Source organism: Branchiostoma lanceolatum, chromosome 6, assembly GCF_035083965.1.
Source record: "Branchiostoma lanceolatum isolate klBraLanc5 chromosome 6, klBraLanc5.hap2, whole genome shotgun sequence".
Taxonomy (NCBI): Eukaryota; Metazoa; Chordata; class Leptocardii; order Amphioxiformes; family Branchiostomatidae; genus Branchiostoma; species Branchiostoma lanceolatum.
Window position 1 is genome coordinate 8,306,046 of NC_089727.1, and position 25,456 is coordinate 8,331,501.

The window sequence follows — 25,456 nt, forward strand, 5'->3', positions numbered from 1 at the left end:
AATCAAAGCGGGGGTGACGCGAGTTGTTTTTCTCTTACAGCTCTGAGATGCACCATAGACCGCCTGGTCTACTTAGTAACCTGTCAAACGTTCGATGCTTGTTTGACCTCGCAGAAAGCATAACTTCTAAAATCATCTGCGCAGAAAGAAAATTTCAAGTTGAGAGTTTTTATAATTAAAGAAATAATACATGTTTCAAATTATGGTAATTTTTGCGTCATTGGGTGAGCTACATACATATACATACATACATACACACATACATACATGCTAATCTAGTGTTTGGAACTGCTAGCAAGCTTAGATTCCAGGCTAATTTACCATCCCCGCCCTCTGGATAGCCTGGAATCCAGACCTATTGTAGCTCCACTCGGGAGCTATAATAGGTCTGGATTCCAGGCTACCCTCTGGACTGGAGTATTAGTGGGAAGGCACTAGGCCACTAGGCAGTATATTCTCCAAGCAGAGGTCGGGGGAGGGGCCGGGGCTACTAAGATTTAAAATGTTTAAATTGTGGCCACTCCTACCTCTCTTCATTTCAATATATTCTAGAAAGAAACAACCCTTACTGTGTACAAATAGGTAGATAAATCAAAGAATGTTTAGATCTTAAAACTAGTAGTGTAAGTGATACGTTAACATCAGAACATGTTGAAGTATTCATATCCTGTATTTAGGTCAATCATATACCATTGTTAGTTGTTTGCATGTAATAATGCAATAAAGATGACAAAGATTTCTATTTCATTGAAATCGCGGCCACTCCTGTACCGTAACATCTGTTTGGAGAATAACGAAGGCCACCAAAAAAACTTTTCGGAATTCCCTCCCTTCGAGACATGAATGGAATCGCCTTCCCGACCTCTCCCCATGATTTCCCCAGGGGTGACCTCTGGCACGCCGCGCATGCAAATGAGCTCACACCCACCAACCAGCCAGTCTCCATTCCAAGAAAACCGGCCGACCTCAGCAAGGGAAGCAGACGTCACGGCAGCTTTCCGCGGGAAGTTGGCCCGATTTTTCGGCTTGTTGTTCTCTAGGAAACCGCTGTTCTCTGAGTCAAGATGGGATGCAAGATCGGGAAGGTTAGGATCCTCAACTTTTTATGCACGATTGTGTAGCAAGCAAGCTAAAACGACCACGTGGGTTATTGTAACGTTACAGGCGTGGATTGAAATATAAACGACCGTATCTGCATGATGTAAACAGAATTTTTCCTGAAGGAATCTCTTCTCACCGTTTTCTCTCCCTCTACTATATGTTGCAGAAACGCTCAGTAGATGTAACGTTAGTGTTTGGTGTTAGGGTTAGCTGCTATAGTTGTCTTTCATCGATCAAGTCTCCGATCAAGGAGATAAAACCTCCTTGCTCCGATCGAGTACGTGTTGTGTTGGCATGCACACAATCGTCACTTCTCACTGTTTTTCAGTGACACCGTAGAGCTACTAATGGTGTCCCCATATGGTTTCAATTACCGCAGCGTGATTGGCTCTTATACATGTTTTAGAGGGTGTTATGATCTAAATCATGCATATGGAATATTTTGCGAAGTCAGAATGTTATGTTGTGTGTGTGTGGTCAAGCGAATCAAGTTGGGACAAAAGGCATCGCAGGGGTTCAACTGAATATAAATAACGTTACGTATGCGCATAGATGTAAAAATGCAGCCGGCTTCTGTTTTATTTGCAGAATAATTTTTGCCTACCGTATTTTCTTCCTTGACCTCTGTTGCCAATGTTTCATTCAACACATCCCCCTTTTAACCCGTATAATTTATAGACTCTACCAGTCTCCCCCGGTCGCTGGGAAAATAGTAGAAATTGGCCAAATAGAGTCAAATGTTTGAAGGGAGTCGGCTACGGAGAGAGGGTCAAATTGGCAACCTCTCTCCGTAGCCGACTCCCTTCAAACATTTGACTCTATTTGGCCAATTTCTACTATTTTCCCAGCGACCGGGGGAGACTGGTAGAGTCTAGCGGATGTTTACGTTGTAACTTTAAATGTAAGTGCTAACGATTTACGTGTCGTATCTGGCACTTGGGAGATAATGAGGTCATGGGGTCATCAATTCCATCGTGGTTGACCTTGTAACTTGAACCGAACCCCTCCCTGTGTTACGGGCATCCCCGTGGTTTGTTGAATTGTTTGTGTGGCTTTTTTTCGTTTGCCGTGATTGAATCATGTTGTTGGCCAATGTCTATGCCCCAAGCCCCTATCCGTAGAACGTGATTGACTGAGAAGATAATTGTTTGGGATTGCCTGTTTACATGCTAACAGGGGTACATGACATGCTGTACATGCAAATCCCTACCCCCTGGTAGAGACCAACAGCAATATTGGGCGAGGCTAAAATTGTTACGTTTTCCTTGAGGTCCAAAAATTCTGTCACACATTGGTTCCCAAAAGGGACACTTCGGAAAACGTTTACCTCCAAACATCTGCTTGGAGATTTACAAACATGCCTGTATGCAAAAGTGTTCACTTCTTTTCTTGCAAAAGTATGAAATCATGATGAAAAGTCAGAATTTCTGAGACGATGGACGGCTTTGCGTCGTACGTAGACATGTGTCTTAAAATCTCCTTGTAGGTATAACGTCAACTTAATGCTTTGAAATTGTTTTAATGCCATAGTAAGTGATTTTAAATGATTTGTGTAATGTCGGTGAAAACAAAGTGCAATATGTACAGAGGGCACAATTCAGCCTGTGGCTGCAAAGCCTTTTTATGAATAATAAACCATTTGATTGATTGATTGATTTTAACTTACAAGTCTGCTTACAAGTTACAAGCTAGCCTGGATGCCAGACCCGCAATCTCTATAACTATCTATCGTGTGCACTTTCTATCGTGATAGTTAAGAGATTGGGGGTCTGGCATCCAGACTAGTTGGTTTAATACATGAACATGTACATGTACTTATAGTCACCCCACAACCATTCCTGGATCGCCCCTCAACTTTCAGGGGCAACTCAAAACTCGCAACACTTGTGATCGCTCGTCAGCAAAATCGTCCTTGAGTTTGTACTTGACCTCTGCACATAGCAACCGCACGAAGGTATGCTATACACTACTTCGCCCTTACGAGGCCTAGATCGAGTTCACACAACTCCCGCTGTCAAAACACATGATCAGGAATACATTCCGTGATGCGCCCTCCATTTTTTTTGTCGCCTGGGTTTTGAATATGGTTCTATTTTCGTCTTTTTTGTCCTAGAAGTCGAAACACTTTTTATGTATACACAAATCCGAGTGCATATTTCTGTCCAATTCCATGATCGTCACTTACAAATCCGAACCCATTTTAAACAACAATACAGAAATCGTTGTGAACGAATTTACATTGAATCCAAGTGGAAGTTATGAATGTAATTTTCCAATCAAAAAAGTTACAATCTTTCTTCCTAACATCTACTTGGAGATTGCTAGGGGGTGACCCTTGACCTATATATGTAGATATCCCGTAGTTCGTAAGTAACGCAACACCCTAAGAAAACACATTTTAAAGAAGGACGAAACGAAAGCAGATGTATGTGACGATGTCAAACCTATCCAGTGTTATCACTTATCAGAGTATCCCATTCTGTCATTGGTTGAACTGCTGATGGACAGCCAGGATCGGTCTATAAGACGGGCGTCTCTGTCAGGGTTGTCAAAAGGATCTAGAGGTGTCGATAATACGACATCAAAGCCATGGATCAGACCAACGATACACAAAACGGGTGACGTTTTAATCCGACGATAATCTTGTCAACAAGCAAGTCGTTTTTAATCTGTTCTTTCACCAGTGTGTGCATTGTTTTATGTCGTTAATGGACACAGGTTCTGTGTGCCTCTATTGGCTCTTCTCGTAAGTAAAGGTGACGCCAACAAGATTACGCCGCACCATCTCATGAATATGCATAAAAAAGGCTTTATATAATATGCAATTATAGGATCATTTTACATGTCTCTTGACATACTGGAGGCACGATCCACCGATACAAAAACTTCGGAAATCAGTAACCTAATCTCCAAGCAGATGTAGGGAAAGAAGCAAAGTATTTATTGTGGTTATGCAATGATTGACACTGATCGAAGGGAAAATATGACGGTCGAAGAATATGTAGTTACATATACCGTAGAGTGACTCGCTACTAGCCTCCACCAGGCCCTCCTACAGGCGTATGGATCGTAGAATTCGGCAGAAAAAGGAATAATTAGCCAGTAGAGTCAGTCCACGGTGAAGATCACATTTCGCCTGCGTAGCCTGCAAATGAAACCCTGGCAAATATTCTACCTATAGCCGGCGTAGTTAGTTTGATAGAGAATAACTCGCTACCACCAAGTGCTGTGTAGGAGCATCCTAATTAGATAGGTTTAGACAATGCTTGCACCTAGATGTGCAAAGGTAAGGTGTGGCAGGTCGTTCAACCTCCTTAATTACATTAACGGTTACTAGTATGTAGCAAGTGGCAGGACAGAGCTTGGGGGGGGGGGGGGGCATTTATGTGAATGTGTTTGAAATAGAGTTAACAGACCAGGAGTTTGTTAGGCTAGACCACGTGAATGTAAGCATTGAGCATTTGCTTGCAAATGTTACATTCCCCGTCGATTCCTTTTTGCGTGGACAACTTTCTTTCCGAAACTTGCGCTCACGCCTTTGCTTAAACTTTGTTAAAGAAAGATGAAGTATTCATCAACCGCCTTAGGTCATGTAGAGGTTAAAAATCGATCGAAGATTATAAACGAGCCTAATGTTCCGTACGAAACGTGACATTAGACGTCTTCTAAATGTTCTTATAAGACAGAGAGTCGCTCGTAAAATACCTACACGGTGATTAAGAAAGCATTAAGGACCTTACCATCGGCGGGGACGTATTACTGTAATTTCCGTAAGTAGGTCGCTGGCGTGTTGTACAACTTGATTAGTATCCACGATGCGATCTTTTTACTCTTGATGTGCATGGAACAAAGATGGATGATCACGTAAGTGTACGTTGTTATGTGTAATGGCTTAAGTAACACGTGTACAAGATATCCTGGGTTTATCATTTTGTGGGGGGGGAAGCGATGTATAATCATGATGGATTGAAGGAGTTGAGCTAGAAAGTTTTGAGGTAAAAAAACCCATTAGAAAGTCTAACTCAGAATCGAAGGAAATGCAGCCATAGATAAGTCTGAAGATCCAGCCTACAGTGGTTACCAGGCTAGTACCACTACAGCCATGGATATGTATGAAGTTCCAGCCTACTTTGGTTACCAGGCTATTACCAGTAAAGCCATACATAAGTCTCAAGTTCTAGCCTACTGTCGAAGTGACAGGAGCCATTAGTAATGTACCCTATAAGAGTGATAGCTCCGGACATTTTTATGTGTGCAAATGGTCACAGTCCACTCGAATTAGGTCACCCAAAACGGGCATGATGGACTTTAATGGTGATGGTAATGATAGCACGCGGACGTGTGATGCCCTCCATGAATACCCGTCTTTAACGTGACTCCTAGTGCTACGCGGTATTTGGACTACGTGAGCCGAGATTCGTGTTATCTAAGCAAGGACAGTGTCGTCCATTCGTTCATTCCTTCAGACCCTTGTGGCACATAGGGCAGCAAATTTCCTTGCTGTTTCAATCGCAATGTATATTTTTTACAGAGGGGTTGCTAACCCTCCCCCTTTAACGTGCTCGTGGCACCTCCTCGACTCACGGGACCCCCCTTTATGTCCCTTCCGAAACACGTGTGCAGCCCCAAATGGGATTTCCTGACCCAGGATTGAACCGGGGGCTCCCAGTAAGCAACCAATTGGAACCAGGAGCTCCACTAGCACTATGAGCCCGAGGCTGCTACCAGTTGAGCTACAAGGATATCCCTCAAGGACATTATTCTAGTATCTAAGACATACTGTCCTTGGTCTAATTGATCGTGTGAACTGAGATTATATGATAGTTAGCATCATTAAGCTGAAATGCGACTTAACATTCGCGGTAAATTAGTCCTCAGTACCACCTATTGACCTACTTTAAATGGTTGGTAACGTATTTAGCCGTTTGATCTCTTTTCAAAGTGCCATTAAAGTGCATCTCGATCTCGACTCCTTATAAAACAATGATCAATCCTTAATTAAGAAAACTTAATGACCCACGGGATAATCTTCTCTACTTCTGTTCTGTATCTAGGAGACTTTTAAGAACTTAAAAAAGTTCTACCCATGAAATAGATTGTCTCTGGTCGCCGCTGCCTCCGAGTCAATGCCGAACTTTCCCGACTGTGTCGTTCGGAGGTCGCCCGAACTTTTTGTAGCGGTCGTACTTAGAGTCTTTAGACGCGCGACATTCTCCTATCTCCGGCCAGGTCGTTAGCTTCTTCTGACTTGTCGCACTTTCTTTCTTTCGCGGCCATTTTTACCTCCGTTACAACCTCCGTGAAAACGTCTTGTCTGTTTGTTTGTCTTGTGTGCGTGCAAGTTTGTTCCCGCTTGCCCGCATCCAGTGTTGGTCCGGGTTAGTCTCTACCAGACTAACCGTAGCCTGGGTGCCATCCTATTTCTACCGGGGCTCCTACAGCGAGTGTAGGAGCCCCGGTAGAAAAAGGATGGCACCCAGGCTAGATTAACCGCGCCGGCTATAGCCTTATATATAGGGAGACCATTTGCCGGGGGACTTTGGCCATGGAGGGTTGCAATATTGGACCCTATCTCCATAGCCGACCCCCTTTATACAGTTGACTCTATTTGGCCAATTTCTACTATTTTCCCAGCGACCCGCGGAGGCTGGTAGAGTCTAGGTAATAAATGATGTACCTGGAGACTTCTAGGAGAGGAACGCTGGTTTGACCCGGGCCCAAAGCTCCCACAGGAAAACACACAGACAGAATTAGCGAGAAACTCACTGTAATGAATAAAACAAGAAATTCACAAAGACTGTAAATATTCCGCGGAGGTATGAGGTCTTGTTTATTTTATCGGGGACGCTTGTCAGAAAATGGGAGATGTCAGAAGAAAGTGGCGATCTCCACATCCAATCTCTGTTTGTAGAGTCCTGCCGTCCGCCTCTTTCGGGTCAGGACGTTCTAGCGCCATATTGTCTGCTCATGTCAGGAAGCGATGATACCCTGATACGTGTATCACCATGCAGGGATCGACGGTAGCCCGTGTCACACAATCTCTCACTGTCACTGTACCAGGGGCCGAATGGGCCACCTCTCCGTATGGGGCCTGACCAATGGAAGGGCTGCTAGATCTAGAAGCTTGATATTAGTCAGGCTAGGATCGACGGAAAAACAATTGTCTCCTCTGCCAAGGTCGTCTTCACTTAAATACTTAACCAACGTCCCTGGATTTTCATCAGACCTTGTTTACTTTTAACGACTCATTTTCCCAAGGACGTATACGGTTTGGCTTCAATTTTGCTGATGCTTTATCAGAAGTATTACCCAAGGGAGTTAAGTATTGTTTTTCTGTCAGTGTTTGTCTGTGTGTGTCTCTGTCATGTCTGTGCGATTTTGCTATTCCCACTATTCACAAATACAACTACTAGTGTTGCCATATATTTCTGTCGCTACTTTTCCGTGGGGCTGGAAGGGTTGCAAAGTATGATGGGTAATGGTGTGAAGTCTTGTCATCTCCGCTTGCTATTTTTCGTTTGCGTGCGGCCTAGCCTGGGTGCCATCCTATTTCTACCGGGGCTCCTACATTCGCTATCCTAAAAAAAGTTTTTAGGGTAAACTAGAACTGACTGTAACGGCATTTCCTCCTCCTGTATTTGAATCACTATGGCTTTCACAGACAAAGTAACAAGGTGTAGAGACGTCAGAATGTCAAGATGATAATTCCCGTTCTTGACGTAAACGTCCCGCCGGCGTCACAGAGGGCACGGAATTGAGCGATCCGCCTTACGTACGGGTTCCAGATTTGATTTACCGGTTATAAACGGATTAGAAACGGATCAAAGCCTAGATTAAAGCCGATGCCTCAACAAAATTACTTCGCATCGGATATTATTTGAGGGGACGAATCAAGATGTATCCGAATAGTGTATATCTGAATTTTTGAAAATGAAGGAAAATTTTTTTAATGGTTTGTGCCGTATTTTTTAATCAAAGATCTGTCTTAGCCCGTGGTGCCTTTGACTTTCTTGCATTGGCTTTATAAGCTATAAATTCACACGTGCACAGCATTGTATTTCTTTAAAAGCTTTGACGACTTTGTAGATAACGTTGGCTTATACTAACACTCGTGTATTTGAATGACAAATGCATTGTGTGGTTGCGCCATTGTGGTTGCACCTATACTACCGTGCCAAAAACTCTTTGTTTGACTATGTAGATTCGTATTACAGATAGTGCCGATGGAAAACCCTATAATGCGGTACGCAAACGTTTTATAAAGATGACATCCCGCCTATAGCTTCCAAACGTCGTGTCGAAAAAGATATCATATGCAACAGACGAAAATCGTGATGAATTCTATTGTAACCCTGCAACTCCTGTACATGCCTGATAACACGTTGCAACTGAGGAACCATGATAGTCAACGGTTTACGGTTAAAAGGTGTCTGCTGACAGTTGACTTTGCCACTGATTGTTGATAAACACAAACAATTTCCCAGCTAGGCTGATCACTCGGAGTCCCGCGTATGCACGAAACATTCTAGGACGGTACTGGAAGTAGGTGTGCTGTTCCCGCCAGTCAGTCACGTGGTACTCTAATGTATTCCACCATCGCGTAGTGGAAAAGTACAAGCACGGCGGCCCCTGTTGCAGCTAGCCGAGAAAATCAGCTCGTCACATGGTCGCCTGCATAAAAACCTGCTGACATTTTCGGCGCCGCTCACTTAGAGGCAGTTGTCCCTGATACGTGTTCCGTTACAGCGTACGCCCCTTCGGCCATACACCGAGAGTCCACATCATATCCTGCAACTATGGGGGTAAGGAATGCTTTCCATATTCACAATACACGGGGGGAAATACACTGGATAGTGTCGCATCCAGGTAGCACAGCTCTATAGAAATATCTATGCACGGTGTTCATTCGATAAAGATATCAAACCTGTAGATCTATGCGCTTCTTGTCATATAAAGAGAGGGTAGATTTCGAAGCGTGTATTTGTGACGACTGTACGCTTTCCAGTGCTCGTCTACTGTATATCTGAAAATGTATTTCTATTTCGCTCTTGTGGTTTTGATGTTGCTATGATGTATCTAAGAGCAGATAAGTTTTATAAGGTGAGTGAGCTCGGAGTTGTTACTTAGCTATGACTGATAATAAGAGAGAGAAAGAGCCGTTTGCTGTGTATTGTTGCGCGGATATCCCTAAGGTTTTCTCAGCAAAGGAATGGCGAACATCAAACACCTTAGACATATATCCATCCGCGGATGATGTTGATGGAGGGAGAGAAACGCATCGTCCATCGCTACACCGGCTTTCCCGACGTCGACGTTACGTAATGTCTCGATCTGTAGCCTGCACTGCGTTGCCCATCGCTCGAAACGACAGGTACATTTTTCTCTGGGGAACGTTAAATTTTAGCAGCAAGAAAACGGCAGCGTTTTGTTCAAGTTTGCATTACGTTTTAGAGTCGAGTGTTGTGCTTTCAGCAGGGGGTAGGACGAAAGGCAAACATATTTATACGGGTTTGTGTTTGTTTTTGGTCTTCGTCTGAACTCGGCTTGAGAGCGTGAAAGGCGTCGTTATATGGGGCAAACTGAAGAAAGGAATTGTGGCCTTCTGTATGGTTTGATTTGTGCGTGAGGAAAAGGAATATGTGTTAAGATGGAAGGGACATCGAGAAACGAAAGTGATCATCTTTAGTTTCGCAAAAGGACTCGCCTATCTTATATCATGTATTCTCGTAAAGTAGTCTTATAGAGTTACCACCTTCGCATCCACTTGCAGCAACAGCTATCCCCAAGCATATCGTCCCTAGGGCCTCTGTCCTTTTCCAAGGGCAATGTCGATACGGCTTCCACTGCAGTTTGCTATATACGACAAGCAAAAGTTATGCTACTTTCGAATTCCTTCCCTAGATACAGTCCGAAATAGAAGAACATCTGAAATGTTTCAAATTTGAAATTGAAAAAAACAAAAAAAAAACAAGACAGTGTTGTGCTAACGGCTTATGGTGCAATGTGGTGAATTTATTCAATATGCATGTATATCATATTTCTTACTTAGCAAAATTCTGTGCCAATATTGAACATTTCGTGCGGTGAAGATCGCATGGGCAGCGTGACTGTACATACATGCAGACGATGCAATGGTCGCGATTGCATGAAATTGCATCATCTTTGGTAAGTGTTGCATACAATATACATCTGTACAGACCTTTAGTTTGGGGACGAAAATAAAGAGGAAGAATTATTCCACAAAAGTGACCGGTAGATATAAAAAGTGATTGACACACGTCAGTTTTGTTGATTGACAGCGGCATCAAAGTTTATCAGTCGTCCATTGACAAGCTAGGATCAAGACAGTGAGAAAAGGGACATCTGAAGATACCATAGATAATTATCACATGAGAGCAGATGCGTTGAAAGCAGCTGCAAGAACAATTTGCTGCTAGGAAACGAACCACCGGCTAAGTTAATGCGAACTGTTCGTAATACGACAATCTAGAATCGGAAGTCGATTTCACGGAAAAATATTTTTGATATTACGTGTTTGTGCCCACTGAGTTTTGTATGTTTTATAATGTTGTGAAGAAAAAATTTAGGCCAAATTGTTTGGAGCTAGATTAGCCTGGTAACCAATCTCCGTGACCCGCCTTAGGGGTGTTATACCGGCCCAGTTCGTAATCTCCAAGCAGATCTTTCATGGTGGCAAGGCAGTATCAAAAGGGCCAACCAGTATCCAAAATGCCACCGAGGGCCACAGGCCTTGCCACCGATACATCTGCTTGGAGATTAGCGCCAGTCTGCTGAGCATATGCGTATTTCTGACAGCTTATCTTTCCAGCCAGCCAACCCCGTAAAGATTCCCCGGCGTGCGTTAATGAACTGGGCGGGTGGCCAACACTCCCAGCACCGTAGAGACACCGGGGAGCTCACGGTTGTATGGTTACCATGCTATCCAAGGTCTAGATAGGGAAGACAGGATATAGCCATGAAACCCAACTCTCGGTTTGGCAGCTTTTGTGCGAACGTTCGGCCAGAAAACAGTGCGCTTCCAAGGGTGAGCAGTGACCTGATAGCGTTATCTATTTCCGCTGGCTTCTTCCTTTTTAGTCGCTTCAGAGAGGAAGGACGGTTCAACATCTGAGAATTTTGATGAGCAAATAACTGAAGATGAGTTACGTGCGCGCGTTTATCGTCGCAAATGAAATTGAACGAAGCAGATCGGACATTTTGAATGATAGCAGATAGCTAATTGACTGGCGGGGCTGACAGAGCACATGTTGACCAAATGGCTCGGGTAGTTTTGGTCAACAACGCGACGTGTGTCCCTGTCACAAGATGAACATTTTCTGTCTGTCACATGTAGTGTCACACTCGAGGGCACAGCTTTTTAGGCCCTGTCACGCATAAGTTAACCGACCATGGCCTCCCGCCAAAGGCGTATGACCTATTAAAGATCGAAGCGATTTTCTTATGTGATATGTAAAGGTCACGGCTATACAAAACTCAGTGGACATAAATTACGTCAAAATACGCAAAAAAAACAGTTGCTCAAGCAACTGGATTAAACTTTGAAACATTCAGACGTTTCAGACATGTCGAGTCGACAACATCCGCTGTCTTTCCTCAGTGACTGGAGAGCCAGGTTTTATACCCAAACTCTGTTTATAGTACTGTACAGTATTACCTGGATGTCTGGCCATCATCAACGTAATGTCAAAATTACTTACGTAGTTTTTAGAGAAAAGTCAGGTTTTAACACCTTTAGGAGGATCGCGAGAATGGTGTTGAAAAACAATGGACCTGTCAGACCTTCTGCAAACGAACCAATTAACTCCTTGTGGGGTGTCAATCATGCCAAACTATTGTTTTCTTGTACACCTGCCGCACAAAAGCATACAGTAGCTAGATTGCCATCATCAAGGGTGGTTGATTCTAATCCGTATTTAAACCTCTCGCTTTCTTACGCGTATCTGATAATTGAGTTTGTTGATGACAATGATTACGTCAAACAAAACAACGGTAGGATAGAAAAGTGTTGCCCGTCGCGCAGATTCACATGGAGCATTAGTATGTAGTGCAAAGAGACATGGGTCAGGGAGGCAACATGCCATTTATGTTTCATGTATACCTGTAATTATATTCCCCTTCCAGTGGGAAGGGGGATATACTGTTTTTGCTTGCCTGTTCTTCTTCTTCTTCTTTCTTCTTCTTCTTCTGCCAAAAACCAAGTAGATGTGCGGTGGTAGGTCTACTGATGGTATTACAGTAAGTTATATGTACCTTATGTTACATGGTACGGATGTTATATTTGAGATGTAGGTACCAATAGGAAAGGTGAATACACCTGACAATAAATTAGGCTAATGAGGACCTAATTTGCATAATCTATGCATAAACTTGTACTTCCCTTACCGTAAAAGCTGCGGATGTCATCTTTGAGATGTAGGTGCCTTTAGGAAAGGTGAATATACCTGGTCATAAATTATGCTAATGAGGGCCTCGTTTGCATGATTTATGCAGAAACTTGTATTTCCCTTACCGTGAAAGCTGCGGATGTCATATTTGAGATATAGGTACTTTTAGGAAAGGTAAACACACCTGGCAATGAATTATGCTAATGAGTACCTCATTTGTATAATTTATGCATAAACTTGTATTGCCCTTACCGTAAAAGCTGCGGATGTCATCTTTAATATGTAGGTACCTTTGGGAAAGTTGAATATACCTGGTCATAAATTATGCTAATTAGGACCTCATTTGCATAATTTAGGCATAAACTTGTACTTCCCTTTCCATGAAAGCTACGGATGTCATATTTGAGATGTAGGTACCATTAGGAAAGGTCAGAAAACCTGCCCATAAATTATGGTAATGAGGGCCTCATTTGCATAATTTATGCATATTCCGTAAATGCTACGGATGTCATATTTCAGACGTAGGTACATTTAAGAAAGGTGAATACACCTGGCCATGAATTATGCCAATGAGGGCCTCGTTTGCATAATTTGTGCCCATGAATTGGTGCCCAGAGCAGGAGTTCCCTCTGACATACCTGGCCATAAATTATGCTAATGCAGACCTCACTTGCATAATTTATGCAGAAACGTCATAATACCCTTACAGTCAATGCTAAGGATGTCATATTTGAGGTGTAGGTAATGGGAGGGGAATATCCTGCATTTTCCCGAAAATGTTGCCATTCTAGTTTCTGTTTCTTTCACTGTAACTTTAGGTTCACTGTTTTCACGGTCACATCTGTACCGTGAACTTACCATCACCGTGGAAAAATCCATTGTTATTATTTCTTTCTTCACACATCTGTTTTGTTAATCACTTGCCGCCACCGTGAAGTTGAAGTTCAGTGAAAATGTCCATTTTCCTTACACCGTGAAATTTTGCTACCATGAGATGAAGTGAATTACTCATTTACTGTATTCGAATGTCTTCTAAATATTTTAGTTAGATTTCAGCATATTGATGGAGACCGCCAGAAGTGTCCGTTTAGAGGGGTTAATCAAGGGCAAAACGTGTCATCATTGCAATCCAAACCCTCTATAAAATGTCACGTCGTCTAATTAACACTGACGCTAGCTTGATTGGTTAATCACGGGCGCATAACGCGTTATCCTTACAGTTCAGGCCCTCTAGGAAAAGGTCACCTAATTAACACTGACGCTAGCTTGACGCTACTGCTTGGTTTGCCGCCATATGATTAGAAACTGACGTCGTTAAGTTGCGTTATCATATTACAAGCCACCGTTTGGATATGAAACATGCATGTTCACGTGTTTGTGCCACCGTCCAGAATATGATACTCACAAAATAAAGAAACCACGAAAATTGAGTCGTACAAAATAATCAAGTTATCAACTCGATGTGTATGAGTACATCCCCAGGTTTCTCACAGTACTTATACTGATGTCGTTTGTGTCTTTGTGTTACCATTTTGACAAACTACCGTTTGAAGATATTCTAGTATTAAACCTGTATTAAACTAGTCTGGATGCCAGACCCCCGATCTCTGCCAGGGGGGCCTGTTGTAAAATTTCCCCGGGGGTATGTTGGCCCTAGAGCCGAGCAGTTGGCCTATGTATGCCTGGGAAAAAGTCTGAATGTTGACGTAACGTTACATGTTCCACTACTACTCCTACTTCCACGCCCGGGAAATTAATTAAATGATGCCCACCACAAAAAGACACAAGGAAACCACGGAAATCGACGGTACAAAAATAATCAACTCAGTGTGTGCCAGTGCCAGCTCCCGGGATATAAAATTGAGGTCATGTGTACCAGGGTCACAGGTGGTGCCCATGCTTCGTCGCTTGTTTATTCAGACATAGTTAGGTTACAACATGAGAGGGCCAAGGCATCTTTAAAATGTGCTGTTGATAGTGGAAGATTTACACCACACAGCGTAGCTGACAGAACTAGGACGATGCCCTCGTAAAACTAGGGGGGCAAGTATTTTGGCAAGCTCCATGGTCGAACTGTGCAGCAAGGGCGGGTCTAATTGGACTGGCTTTGGACAATGTATCATGTTTCATTGAAGTCCGTTTGTACTAGAAATAGGCGTGGGCGCGTCCATTTTGAAGGCGGGTTGAAAAGCTTTGAAATACGATGCGTATAAGAAACAGAGCTGCTGCGAAAGAACTGTAGGATAGATCAAGGAGGTTCTAGAGAAATGTGATTTTATAAATGATCAAGGACGTAGACAACAGACCGTTTCAGTAAGCAGATTTTGTAGTGGTTACATGGCCACGTCCTATTTATCGAGTTACAGTTTTTTTGGTGAATCGTGTCAATGACCCCGCGCAAACGGAACCGACGCTCAAAATAAACTCCAGCTCACGTATATTCGCAAAGACTACAGTTATATGATATGTTGTCCCTTCTAGTCACACGGCCGCACTCGTATATGGATCCATTCGTGATCCTGTCAAACCAAGGCGTGATGGTGACGTGATGGAAAATATCGTCACTGATGATCTGAATCTTAGGCCGCAAATGTATGGCTACACTCTGTGTTTGAGAGGCAAATACTAGCACCGGTACTTGTCACAGGGTCCAACGGTGAAGTTGAGCTTGTTTTGGCAGGCTGACTCTTTTTTGAAAGCCTTCACCTTGTTTTAGCTGATTTGCGCTATTTCTTTCTGGTTAAGAGGAGTCTAGAAATATGCAGAGAGGCTACAGAATGTGATAAATGTTTGAATACAACTAGTTTGATGGACAGAAGGGAAATCCCTATGTGGCCACGTAGTGTTGTTACTTGTTAGTCAGAATTGTCGTTTTGATCTACTCCCCAAGCATACGTTCGGCTCCGGCTGGTTTTTAATGTGTTTTTATGCGTCTTTGTCGGGCTTTCTTTTTTTGACCCGCTTTCTTTATGGCTTGGCGACGGACAGAAAACGGGACAAAAAATAAAGCCCGACGAAAACACATCAAAAACCAGCCGGAGCCGAACCTCTGCTTGGAGCGTAGGTTTGATCCAACTGTATAGCATGGAATCCAGGCTAATCCTACGACCCAGCACCCTGCCGCTTTTGAGGCGGAGTATCGTCGGTTGCTATTCGGAAATTGCGGCTTTAGAGCCCCGAATGACTAGTAGTAGGAGACTTGCACGCCGAAACCGACCAAGCGTTTTTTTATTAGAGATAGGTCGCAGATAGGCCACATCGTTGTGTATTGATTGATGACTGCTAAAACATCACGGTTTCAATGCAGAAATGTATATTTCTGGTCATGGCCTTTTAAAATGATGGTCTGTGTAACAAGACAGTAATGTTGATGCCGTCAGCCTCTTAAATTTCTTGCATATCTGCAAACGACCCACAGGGCAAAAGTCCAGACTAAACTTTGATATGGTTTGGCTTTTTTCCAAGTCGTCTGAGAGAAGATGGTGGTGATAGAATTACAGCCCTTGTGGCGTTCTTCAACAGAGGGTTGCACGTCAAAGTGCATAAGACCTTGGTGACTAATTCAGTCGTCACGTAGTTATATTCCTTACAAGTTGTGCAAAACAATGTCGATAAAATCTCCATCTCTCTACGGCTTTCTTTCTCTCTCAAAATATTTTGCTACCACGCCGCACTTAACAGGGAATACCTAATTGTAGATTGATGACATCGTAGTTATATTTACCATCGTAACTACCATAGAAAACCGTTGGCCCGAATACCAGAAATGTGCTACTATATATGATGGGCATTTCGGCATTTGACACCGGAAATATTTCCTCGTTGTTTGTCGAACACAGTGACATTTGACTTAGATAACTTGTGTTGTGTTGTCATCCTCTTAAAAGACAGCCCAGCATTATATTTCTAGAACTGTCATCGTTGCCTTTCTGTTGTTTGTTTGTTTGTTTATGGTCTCATGATGAAATATGAAATATTGTAAAACAAAGTATTCGTTTTGTTGTAGTCGCAAGCTCTTTCCATATTCTCTCTCAGTTTTTTGTTTTGTTTTTTGTTTTACATCGATGTTATTGTAAGCCATTAAATTGCCGAAGCCTCCCACATTTGTGCGTGGCGGCATCATAACACGCCTGTTCATATTTAAAATTATGAGATCACGTTCCCTCTCGCGATATTTGTCGAACTTTCTAGATTTCATATATAGTGGTTAGTTTGTTACCATAAACACCCCTACAGTCCCATAGTGGCCGTACTTGTACATATACACGTAATACATGGCAACGACAGTTTGCCATTTGAGATCCTGTCTCTCGACAGTAGCGCTTGTTGTGTGTCTATCCTGTGATCCTAGCCTGGCAAATAACTAGAGGTCAGTGACCTTTCAAACGTGTTGTCCTGGCCAGTGTTCTGTCAGCGGCGCGGGCCAAATAAGACCACCGCGGGGTTGTATGACATTCTCACCGCGTCCTGTCCTGGAAAATAGGTTAAAAAACAGCTCTGTTTACAACAAAATGCTGAGTGACTCGATTGTCATGATGTTTTACTCATCTCGATATAGTTTAGAATTCTAATCGTCTTTACGCCTGTCAATGCGTTCGTGACTTTATCTGAGTAACGACATTGTTGTATGTGAACTTCTCGGTTGATTGTTAACTGTAAAGATCAACCTAGATGTCCCTGTTGCTCATCCGGTAGCAACCTCACAGTAAAGCTCTTGGTTCTAATTAGTTCGTAACGGGAAAAACCCGGTTCAAATCATGGGAAGGATATCTCGGCTGGGGCTGTTTTCAGAACCTAATTATGCTAGCTCCGCGGCTCAAGGGCCATCATGCCCTCATCAGTTACCTCAAACTTTAACTCTAGCCCCAGTAAGGACATTTCTGCCTGTTCTTTGGGGACGTGTTGGCCAAGGTGTTGTGCTTCAACCAATACAGATTCAATTGGTTCGAATGTTGGTAACACATGTGACCTGAAAAGGGGCTGTTATGTAATAGATAGCTGATGGGAGTGGCCAAGATATCTGGATATAACAGCAGTCCCGCCCACCGAGGGGTTTCTAGTCTCCCCGAGGGCGAAGCCCGAGTGGAGACTAGAAACCCCAAGGTGGCGGGACTGCTGTTATATCCAGATATCGAGGCCAATGCCATCAGCTATCTAATTTAGCCCATGGCATACTTCCCCGAAGCTTCCCTAGTTCAGCAGCTCTACTAAATGTTACTTTATTTTGTCCTGAAAGTCCAGAAATCTCTCTTTTTGCTTGACATGCTGACAAACAAGTAACAGCTGCAAGGCTCGCACAGACCAGGTCTGTAAAACATATGGGGAGAGTCCCAAATCCCCGAGCAATTAGAAATCAGAGCAGGGATTGGTCAGAATAGGTCACATGGTTATATCACCCACAGTTTTTCTATATCACCCACAGTTTTTCTATATCACCCACAGATATCACTCACACTTTTCTGATATCCCACACTATGTGGATATAACCACAGAAAATGGGGGCTTCCCATTGGCTGAGAGGAAGTAGCCATGGGCTAAAAGTGAACGTAAAGATAGTAACGGGCTAAAACTGGAACATCCTAATTCCAAGCAGATGTAGGTAGGGTCCAACATTTTTTCGTCCTTCTAGTTAAGTTCGTCGCCCCTCCTACCTTTATTCGGCCGGTCCCAAATTTCGTCTGTTGCGTGCGCTGTTGTCAACTGGGGTGTGCTAACGTTTCGTCCTTGGTAGGCTTTGAAAATCTTGACGCTAATTGATCCTAATTCAGCCACAGAAAACGTTTGTCCAGTGGTATATATTGAATTGGAAGTATTATCATTCATGCCAAGCCTTCATTTTAGACGCTACTAGCTAGTGTCTTATTCCTCTTCGCATTTGCACTTATTAGAATCCGACTAAAACCTAGAATGCATAATTAACCGTGACTAATGCGTTCCTACGGCAACAGTTTACCTTGTAAAGTATTCTCATCGAAATCAATTACCATGGCACACGTTAGTCTAGCGTAATGAGATAGCAATTGCATGTTTTCCTCTGGCACGTATAACAATGTATTAGGAAGGATGTGCCAGAGAAAAATGGATGTCAATGATCAATCTATAAAACAGGTAAATGTAAAGGTAGTCCCATAGCCTTTTTAAGGCCGAAGGGGTAGTGGGTTGTTATACACTATGTCTAGGACTCTAGGACACGGTATCTCTCTCCTTCCACCACCTTTTACCTCCCGCGGCAACCGAAGTTGGGTACCCATTTGTTCGTTTTACACCTGGGTGGAGAGAGGAAAAATGCAACAGCACTTTCTTGATTTATGTTTCTTGATTTACATGTTTTTTAAAACCTTTAAACGACTAAACATATGTCCGTGAATAATTTCGTCAGGTTGGAAAATGACTGTATTGCAAATTTCTTTAATATTCACAACCAAGTATGAGCACATGACATGAGCCAACGTTTCGATGACTGTCTGCCCTCCTCATCAGGGCAATGCTAACTAGTTCACTGTGCACTGAAGCTAGGTACCCTGTTGAAGATCACAGACAGTCATCGAAACGTTGGCTCATGTAAATACTTGATTGTGTATAAAAGAAATTTGCTATTCGGCTAAACATATGTTTTAGACGTTTTGGATAGGTTGATTGATTGATTGATTGATTGATTAACTTCCCGTACCCCCCTAAAGGGTAATAGCGACTACAAAAGCCATAGCCATTAATTCTCATTGTAGCCATGGCCTTATCAACCACTTGAACCTGTTACACTGGATACGTTATTGGCGTAACGTTTGAATTAGTAACGGAGTTACAGAATACGCGTTTCCCTCATTTGTTGCCATGTTTGCTTTTTGCTTCATGACGTTTGGCGCGCTTTTTGCCGCTAGTCTCCTACCATTGGTCAATTCCCATGACGCTAGGAATGCTGGGTACCTTTGTGTGATGCGGTGAACAGGTGCATTTAACGGTGTCACGTTATTTTTGATTACTTCGCTGTCCAAGTCGGACGTTTTTGGAACATGGCTCAGTCTTATGAAGTCCGTAGGGAAGACTTCAATCCTAATGTATGTAGTCTATGAAAAACGTAATACTAGTAGGTAAATCGGTTTTGGCGAAGAAAAAAAAGAAGCACTTTTGTTCTTCTACCCCATAATTGACCAATTCAGGAGTCATCGGAAGAGAGGAATTTTTCCTGTTTTATGAATTTCACATTTATCGTGTATTCTTTTTATTTTCTGCAGAGAAACGAAGTCAGTCAGCCTGCGTCAGCCGACGGTGGTGACGAAAATGCGGACCGCGGGAACTGGACTGGGAAGCTAGATTTCCTCCTCTCTGGCCTGGGCTTTGCCATCGGGCTGGGAAACGTCTGGAGATTCCCGTACTTGTGCTACAGAAATGGAGGAGGTAAGGAAGGGACACATTTTAGCGTGCGTTTTTTGTAGCCTCCATCAGGCCTTCCAATGGTAGGTTAGTCTCTGATAATAGTCCGAGCAGATCTATCGGTGGCAAAGACCGTATCCAACTGGCTTTGCCACGATAGCTCTGCTTTGAGATTAAGTCTCTACCAGAGTAATTACGCCGGCTATAGGGGGAATATTTGCCACCACACAGGGTTTCATTTGGAGAATTGTTAACCTTACCGTGGACTTACTCAACTGGCTAATTATTCCTTTTTTTGCCGTATTCTACGATTTATAACCCCGTAGGAAGGCCTGACGGAGGCTAATGGTGGATATGGATAGTAGAACTCGGCAAAAATAGGGTGAAACATTAGCCAGAAGAGTCCGTCTGAGGAAAACGGAACATTTCCTCCTTGGAAGGCAAATTTTACCCTACGGTGGCCAAACTCCCCCGGCACATTATTCTCTCTATAGCCAGCATAGTTAGATGCTTTGAGACTTTACTAATCTGATAGAGACTACTTTTCCCCCTCCAAATACCTTGTGCTCCCGTTGTCCTTCACTGAACGACATTTGCTGGTTAATTCATGATTTATTCTTATACATGCCCGGGCTAAAATAGAAACGTACCTACGTACGTGTACATATGCCGCGCGCGGAAAAGGACATATTACTGCTTATATTATATTTCAGCACGATCGATCATCGTATCCTTAAGCAAGGACACGTGATTTGGAAGATTGACGTTTTTCCAGAAATAGAAAAAAACGGAAGAATGAATGTCACGTTGTCAATGCTAGTAACACCTCACGCTTTCATATATCGACATATTAAAAGGGATGTCTCGTTTATTTTAGACACACAAATGTATGGACTCCCACGATGTATTCGAACCGAACGCCCCTTTTCCGTAACAACCTACTTGTAAAGCGAGCAGTAAATGCATAAATCTCACAATTTTATTGTATGACAGAATATCGGGCACTTGGATCTAAGACAGAATCTATAAATCCATTTCAAAGCTTTGTCGTAAAGAATACTTGCCTTTGTCCAACACAGTAGCGTGCGCGAGGAAAGGGTAAATGTAAAGTTAATCATTAACAGGTATTTTTCCATCACATCACATCGCACGTGTGTGTACGTGAGCTACTGACGCACCTTTGTTTCCTGTGTAAAGTCATCACGTCCTCCTGACTACGCAATTAAGACCCTCCCTTGTTGATCTAAGACATGTTTTGTTTCTGAGTGGAGTAATTACATCTGAGAAACTAAAGGGAAGGATTAGAACTTATATGAATTTGAGAAGAAAGCGACTAGAAATACAGACGTTCGCGACTCATAGAAAAGTATGGGAACACATGGTCTGAAATTTGCAATGTAAAAATTAGTTATGTAAAAGGATGGTAACATATCGTCTAAAATTTACAATGTATACCGACTGAAACTTTCAGGTGTTTTCAGAAAATTGGATTCTTATAAAATGATCAATCACGATATAACCATAAAACTAAAAGAATCACTAAGAGACGTAGAATAAATCTGCCGATTGTTTGTTAACGCCCAGTGTATATATTGGCCTCGTATATATAAACCTTTACCTGTTACACAGGCGTGTTTGTGCTGTGGCACGACCTTTCAAGTACTTATTTGACCGTTTGGCCGATTTAGTCTGACTAGGACAATATTTGGTTTGCGTTTCTTCTACCCAGCATTAGAGGCGATTTTGGTTTTACTACAGCCTCGGACAGCGGAGTTTTCGTTACACAGACTAAATTATTAGTCTGTGAAACGAAAACTCCGATGTCCGAGGCTGTAATCGCCCCTCCCCGCAGAAGCTAGGGGGCTGACCGGTGTCCGGTGGCCGCCATAAGCGCGATTCAATCAGGCTAGGTCTTATTCATACACGCACAGTTAACAAAATTATGCAGACCCTTGCCAGACTAGTTCTGCCAAATCTGTGAAAGTGCGGCAATAATTTACATGTATCTAATCTAGGAGGTTTTATAGACCTTAATTTAATGGAATGATGATTTCTGACGATGTATAGATTTCTCGATAGCTACGCTTATAAGATAACCTTCATTTGATTTTTTCTAAATTTGATTTTATTTATGTGTTTTTCAGGTGCGTTCCTCATCCCATACGTCATCATGTTGGGGTGTGCGGGTCTCCCGCTATTCTTTATGGAACTGTCTTTCGGACAGTTCGCCAGCTTGGGACCAATCACGATCTGGAACATCAGCCCTATTTTCAAAGGTAATAACATCAACTCGTTTCCACTCTAAAGTTAAGACTGGTCTGTTTTTGGCTGAGGCCCATGCCCAACTTCAATGCCACTTGACCATGACTTGAGTTGTGAAAAAGATCATGAAGGTGCCTACGCCATTTTGTAATCCCGTCATCCTTTGCGAGTGAGCGCGTCACGTTTATGTGAAGGGAAGAGTGGAATGATGAGAGTTTGAGGGTACGATTTGAATAGATTTCCACTGATATACAGTGAAACTAACAACGTTGTTGCCATTTCACTTTCATTGAAATAACTTTTAGTAATGATAATAATAATGTACCAATTTCATATATTTCAGAATACATGTTTTATAAGGAGCCGTTCAGCTTATACCTAAAGATATTCATATTTTGGCTTTTCTAATCACTAATATACAGCACGACGTTGGTAGTCTCGCGCGCAATCATTGGTTGCTTCAGTGATGACGTAAACACGGTAGATGTGGACGGTTGCTTTGTGTGAGCGCAAAGGAGCATGGGACTCAAAATGGCGTCCGCGTCAAGAGTGGCATACACAGCATTGATAACAAACGGGAATTGTCAATTCTATGCCTCGATGCATATCGTATTCTTAACCATTGTCTCACATACCGCTTTAACGCTAAAAACAGTACTTGACTCGCATTACCGTTTCTTATTTCGCACAATGCTTAAAATAACCAAAAGTAACAGTTTTCAACACGTGAGATTTAGATAATGGGATGGTACCTCGCAAAGCCAAATTGAAGGTTGCATTTCTTTGTTTTTATCTTATGAATTGCAGGAAATCATGGAAGAAACACAGAGCAGGCTGGATATTTCTCTAGTATCATCCTAAAGAAATAAGACTACGACATAACTCTACATTCGCACATGTGTGTGTCATTACGTTCAAAATGCACGTTTCTCCAACCAAGACGTTACAATCGTAGCATGAATCCATCTGTTCATCATGATCTGTTAACATCTCAAACCAATGGAGCCAACCTCTGTGTTTTTGCCAGACCCTCAAAACATGTATCATGTTGAGGGTTGATTAAAAACCGGCGAAAATTGTTTTAAGGACCGCTCGCAAACAACAGATACATTTCAAATCTATGCATGTCTTTTTCAAATCAGCTTTTCTTGCGCAATTAAGAAATGAAAAGGAAAGATTACTATTTGACAATGAGATGTTGACATTGCCGAATCTAGATTACGATTTTGTGACTTAAAATGTATACTGGGATGAATTTTCATCCCAACGTATTTCTTCAAAATTTAATTCCTCGGAATTATGCAATGTCGTTTACGGGCCGTCCGTTTTGTGTGAGGGTGAAAGCAGACTTTGTGGGACATCTGCTTACAGTGAGAAAAAACAACGCAATTGTTGACCCATGATAGCAATGATGTACCCATGGACGACCTAAAGCTAGCATCACTGCAGGCTCTGCGGCCCTGAGGCTTCGCCAAAAAATCATAACCCCAAAATGTGCTCGATGTAACCCAATACGTGTAGTGAGAGGTAATAGTTAGCGGGCACGGTGTTTTATCATTATCAACGTCGATATGGACGATAACATGGCCATTTTGAAAACGGTATGGTAAAATCGTTTGGTCGTTTTCAAAATGGCACCGTGTGCCGCTACCCTCTCACCACCGTAACGTCTATTGCAGATTTTTAATTGGTCTTATTACTTCGAATTCATCTCAATACTTTGTGGTCCATGGTTAAGAAACACAATTTTCCGATTTGATCAACTGTGTTCTTCAAGTGAATTCGGACATGAATGCCCAGCTATATGCGTCATGTAATAGAGCCAAATGCGGTGGTATCTCCAGTTTTGCAGAAAGGGGGAAGCAGGGAATATAGTTTTCCTCAAAAACCCTTCCCTACCCCTGCTTTCCTCTGAATAGTCCCATTGGAACAGCAGTCGATCTGCACCTTGAAAACATCGCCCAATCAAGGCCCGCTGATTGATGCAACGACCGCTGTGATTAGTCGTGTGGGAGAGTTGCATCAGTCTGGCGCCTCGGGATTGGTCGATGTTGTGTCCGGATCCGCTGTTGGACTAGGCTGTTACGACTAACCGTTTCTTGTGTATTATTTGTGGTGGACTTCTACCATGCATTAGGTGCCAGCAGGCCGCGAGGGGCTGGCGGCAGCTCTCCACAGCCTGTTAGTTACATCCCGTTCTGCGTGCATGAGGTTTCTACGTAACACTATCGTGGCTACTGTACTTAGTTTTACCTCCACATCCCACATCACAAGCGCACTCGGGCCCCCGTGCCCAATGTGCTCATTTTCTGTTTGACCACATTTATATCTGTAACTCATACAATTGCAAACCCCTGAAAGTAATCCACCCCCTAAAATTTGAAATTCTGATGAATAATAATGAATAATAGTCTTCTGCATGTGAGTAAAAAATGTCACAACTCTGCAGTGTTTGAAAAAAATACAATACAAAAATAATCAAAGAAGTTTGAACTTAGTGTACATCCCTGTGTGGTAGCATGGTTTCTTGGACAGAAATGAGAGTTAAAATCGTTTGGCATGATATGACGAACAATTTGTCATGGTCTGTGTACTTAACAAAAAAGAAATTGAGCATCTTGATCTATAGTGCTATCATCTCTGGCAATATTCTGGAATTGTCATGTGCCTAATGATCAGTTGTACGGATATTTTTCATGATTGTTACCAAGAAAACTGATTTTCTTTTTTTCCTTGCAGCTTGTGTTGTATTGAATGCTCTTGCAGACGCCGAAAAATCGAGTCTTGGCGCAATGATACCCAAAATGTCTTTCCAACTTGTGTACAAAAATATACGTACTGTAACAAAAAAATGGAGGAAAAAAGCACATTTCATGAAATGCATGTGATTTTTACGGCGTCTGTATTTTCTACCAGCCAAGTTCGCCTTCTCTGGTTATTTTGGGACCAGAGAAGCGGCTGAGCGTCCGTCCCTTGCGTTGTTTCTGGTTTCCAACCCGGTACAACAACTGTCGATTTTTCCGCTGTTCTCCCAAACATATTCAGTTATAAAGCGGAAAAAAGGAACATATATGTTTTGATCACATGACCACAACTATGTACTGCAGGTGCACGCACAATGTACAATATTAAGCTACAAAAATTATGGAAAAAATCACAATGTTTTCCAAAACGTGCTTTCGCCTGCAAGGCGCCAGGGCCAGAAATGTAAAAGTCACGTGATGGATTCCCCAGGAAACATCGATCACGTGACTTCCACCCAATTATACGGTACAGAAATGGTCACGTGGTCAAATGGTTTACCCAAACGCCACAAC

General features: G+C 42.6%; 1 protein-coding gene across 4 annotated transcripts in view; it reads left to right on the top strand.

Annotated features, from left to right (window-relative positions):
• Nucleotides 1–947: 947 nt before the first annotated feature.
• LOC136436410 (sodium-dependent proline transporter-like) overlaps nt 948–25,456 on the top strand; it is a 71,624-nt gene continuing 47,115 nt past the window's right edge. The window contains exons 1-3 of one of the 4 annotated variants that reach the window (XM_066430380.1): nt 948–1,085; nt 19,739–19,901; nt 22,022–22,153. In XM_066430380.1, coding sequence (XP_066286477.1) covers nt 1,065–1,085; nt 19,739–19,901; nt 22,022–22,153 — 316 coding nt within the window. In that variant the 5' untranslated portion in view covers nt 948–1,064. Of the gene's footprint in view, nt 1,086–8,685; nt 8,904–9,453; nt 9,473–19,446; nt 19,562–19,738; nt 19,902–22,021; nt 22,154–25,456 lie in introns of those variants that run through there. The other 3 variants (XM_066430382.1, XM_066430385.1, XM_066430378.1) reach the window with 3 other exon arrangements.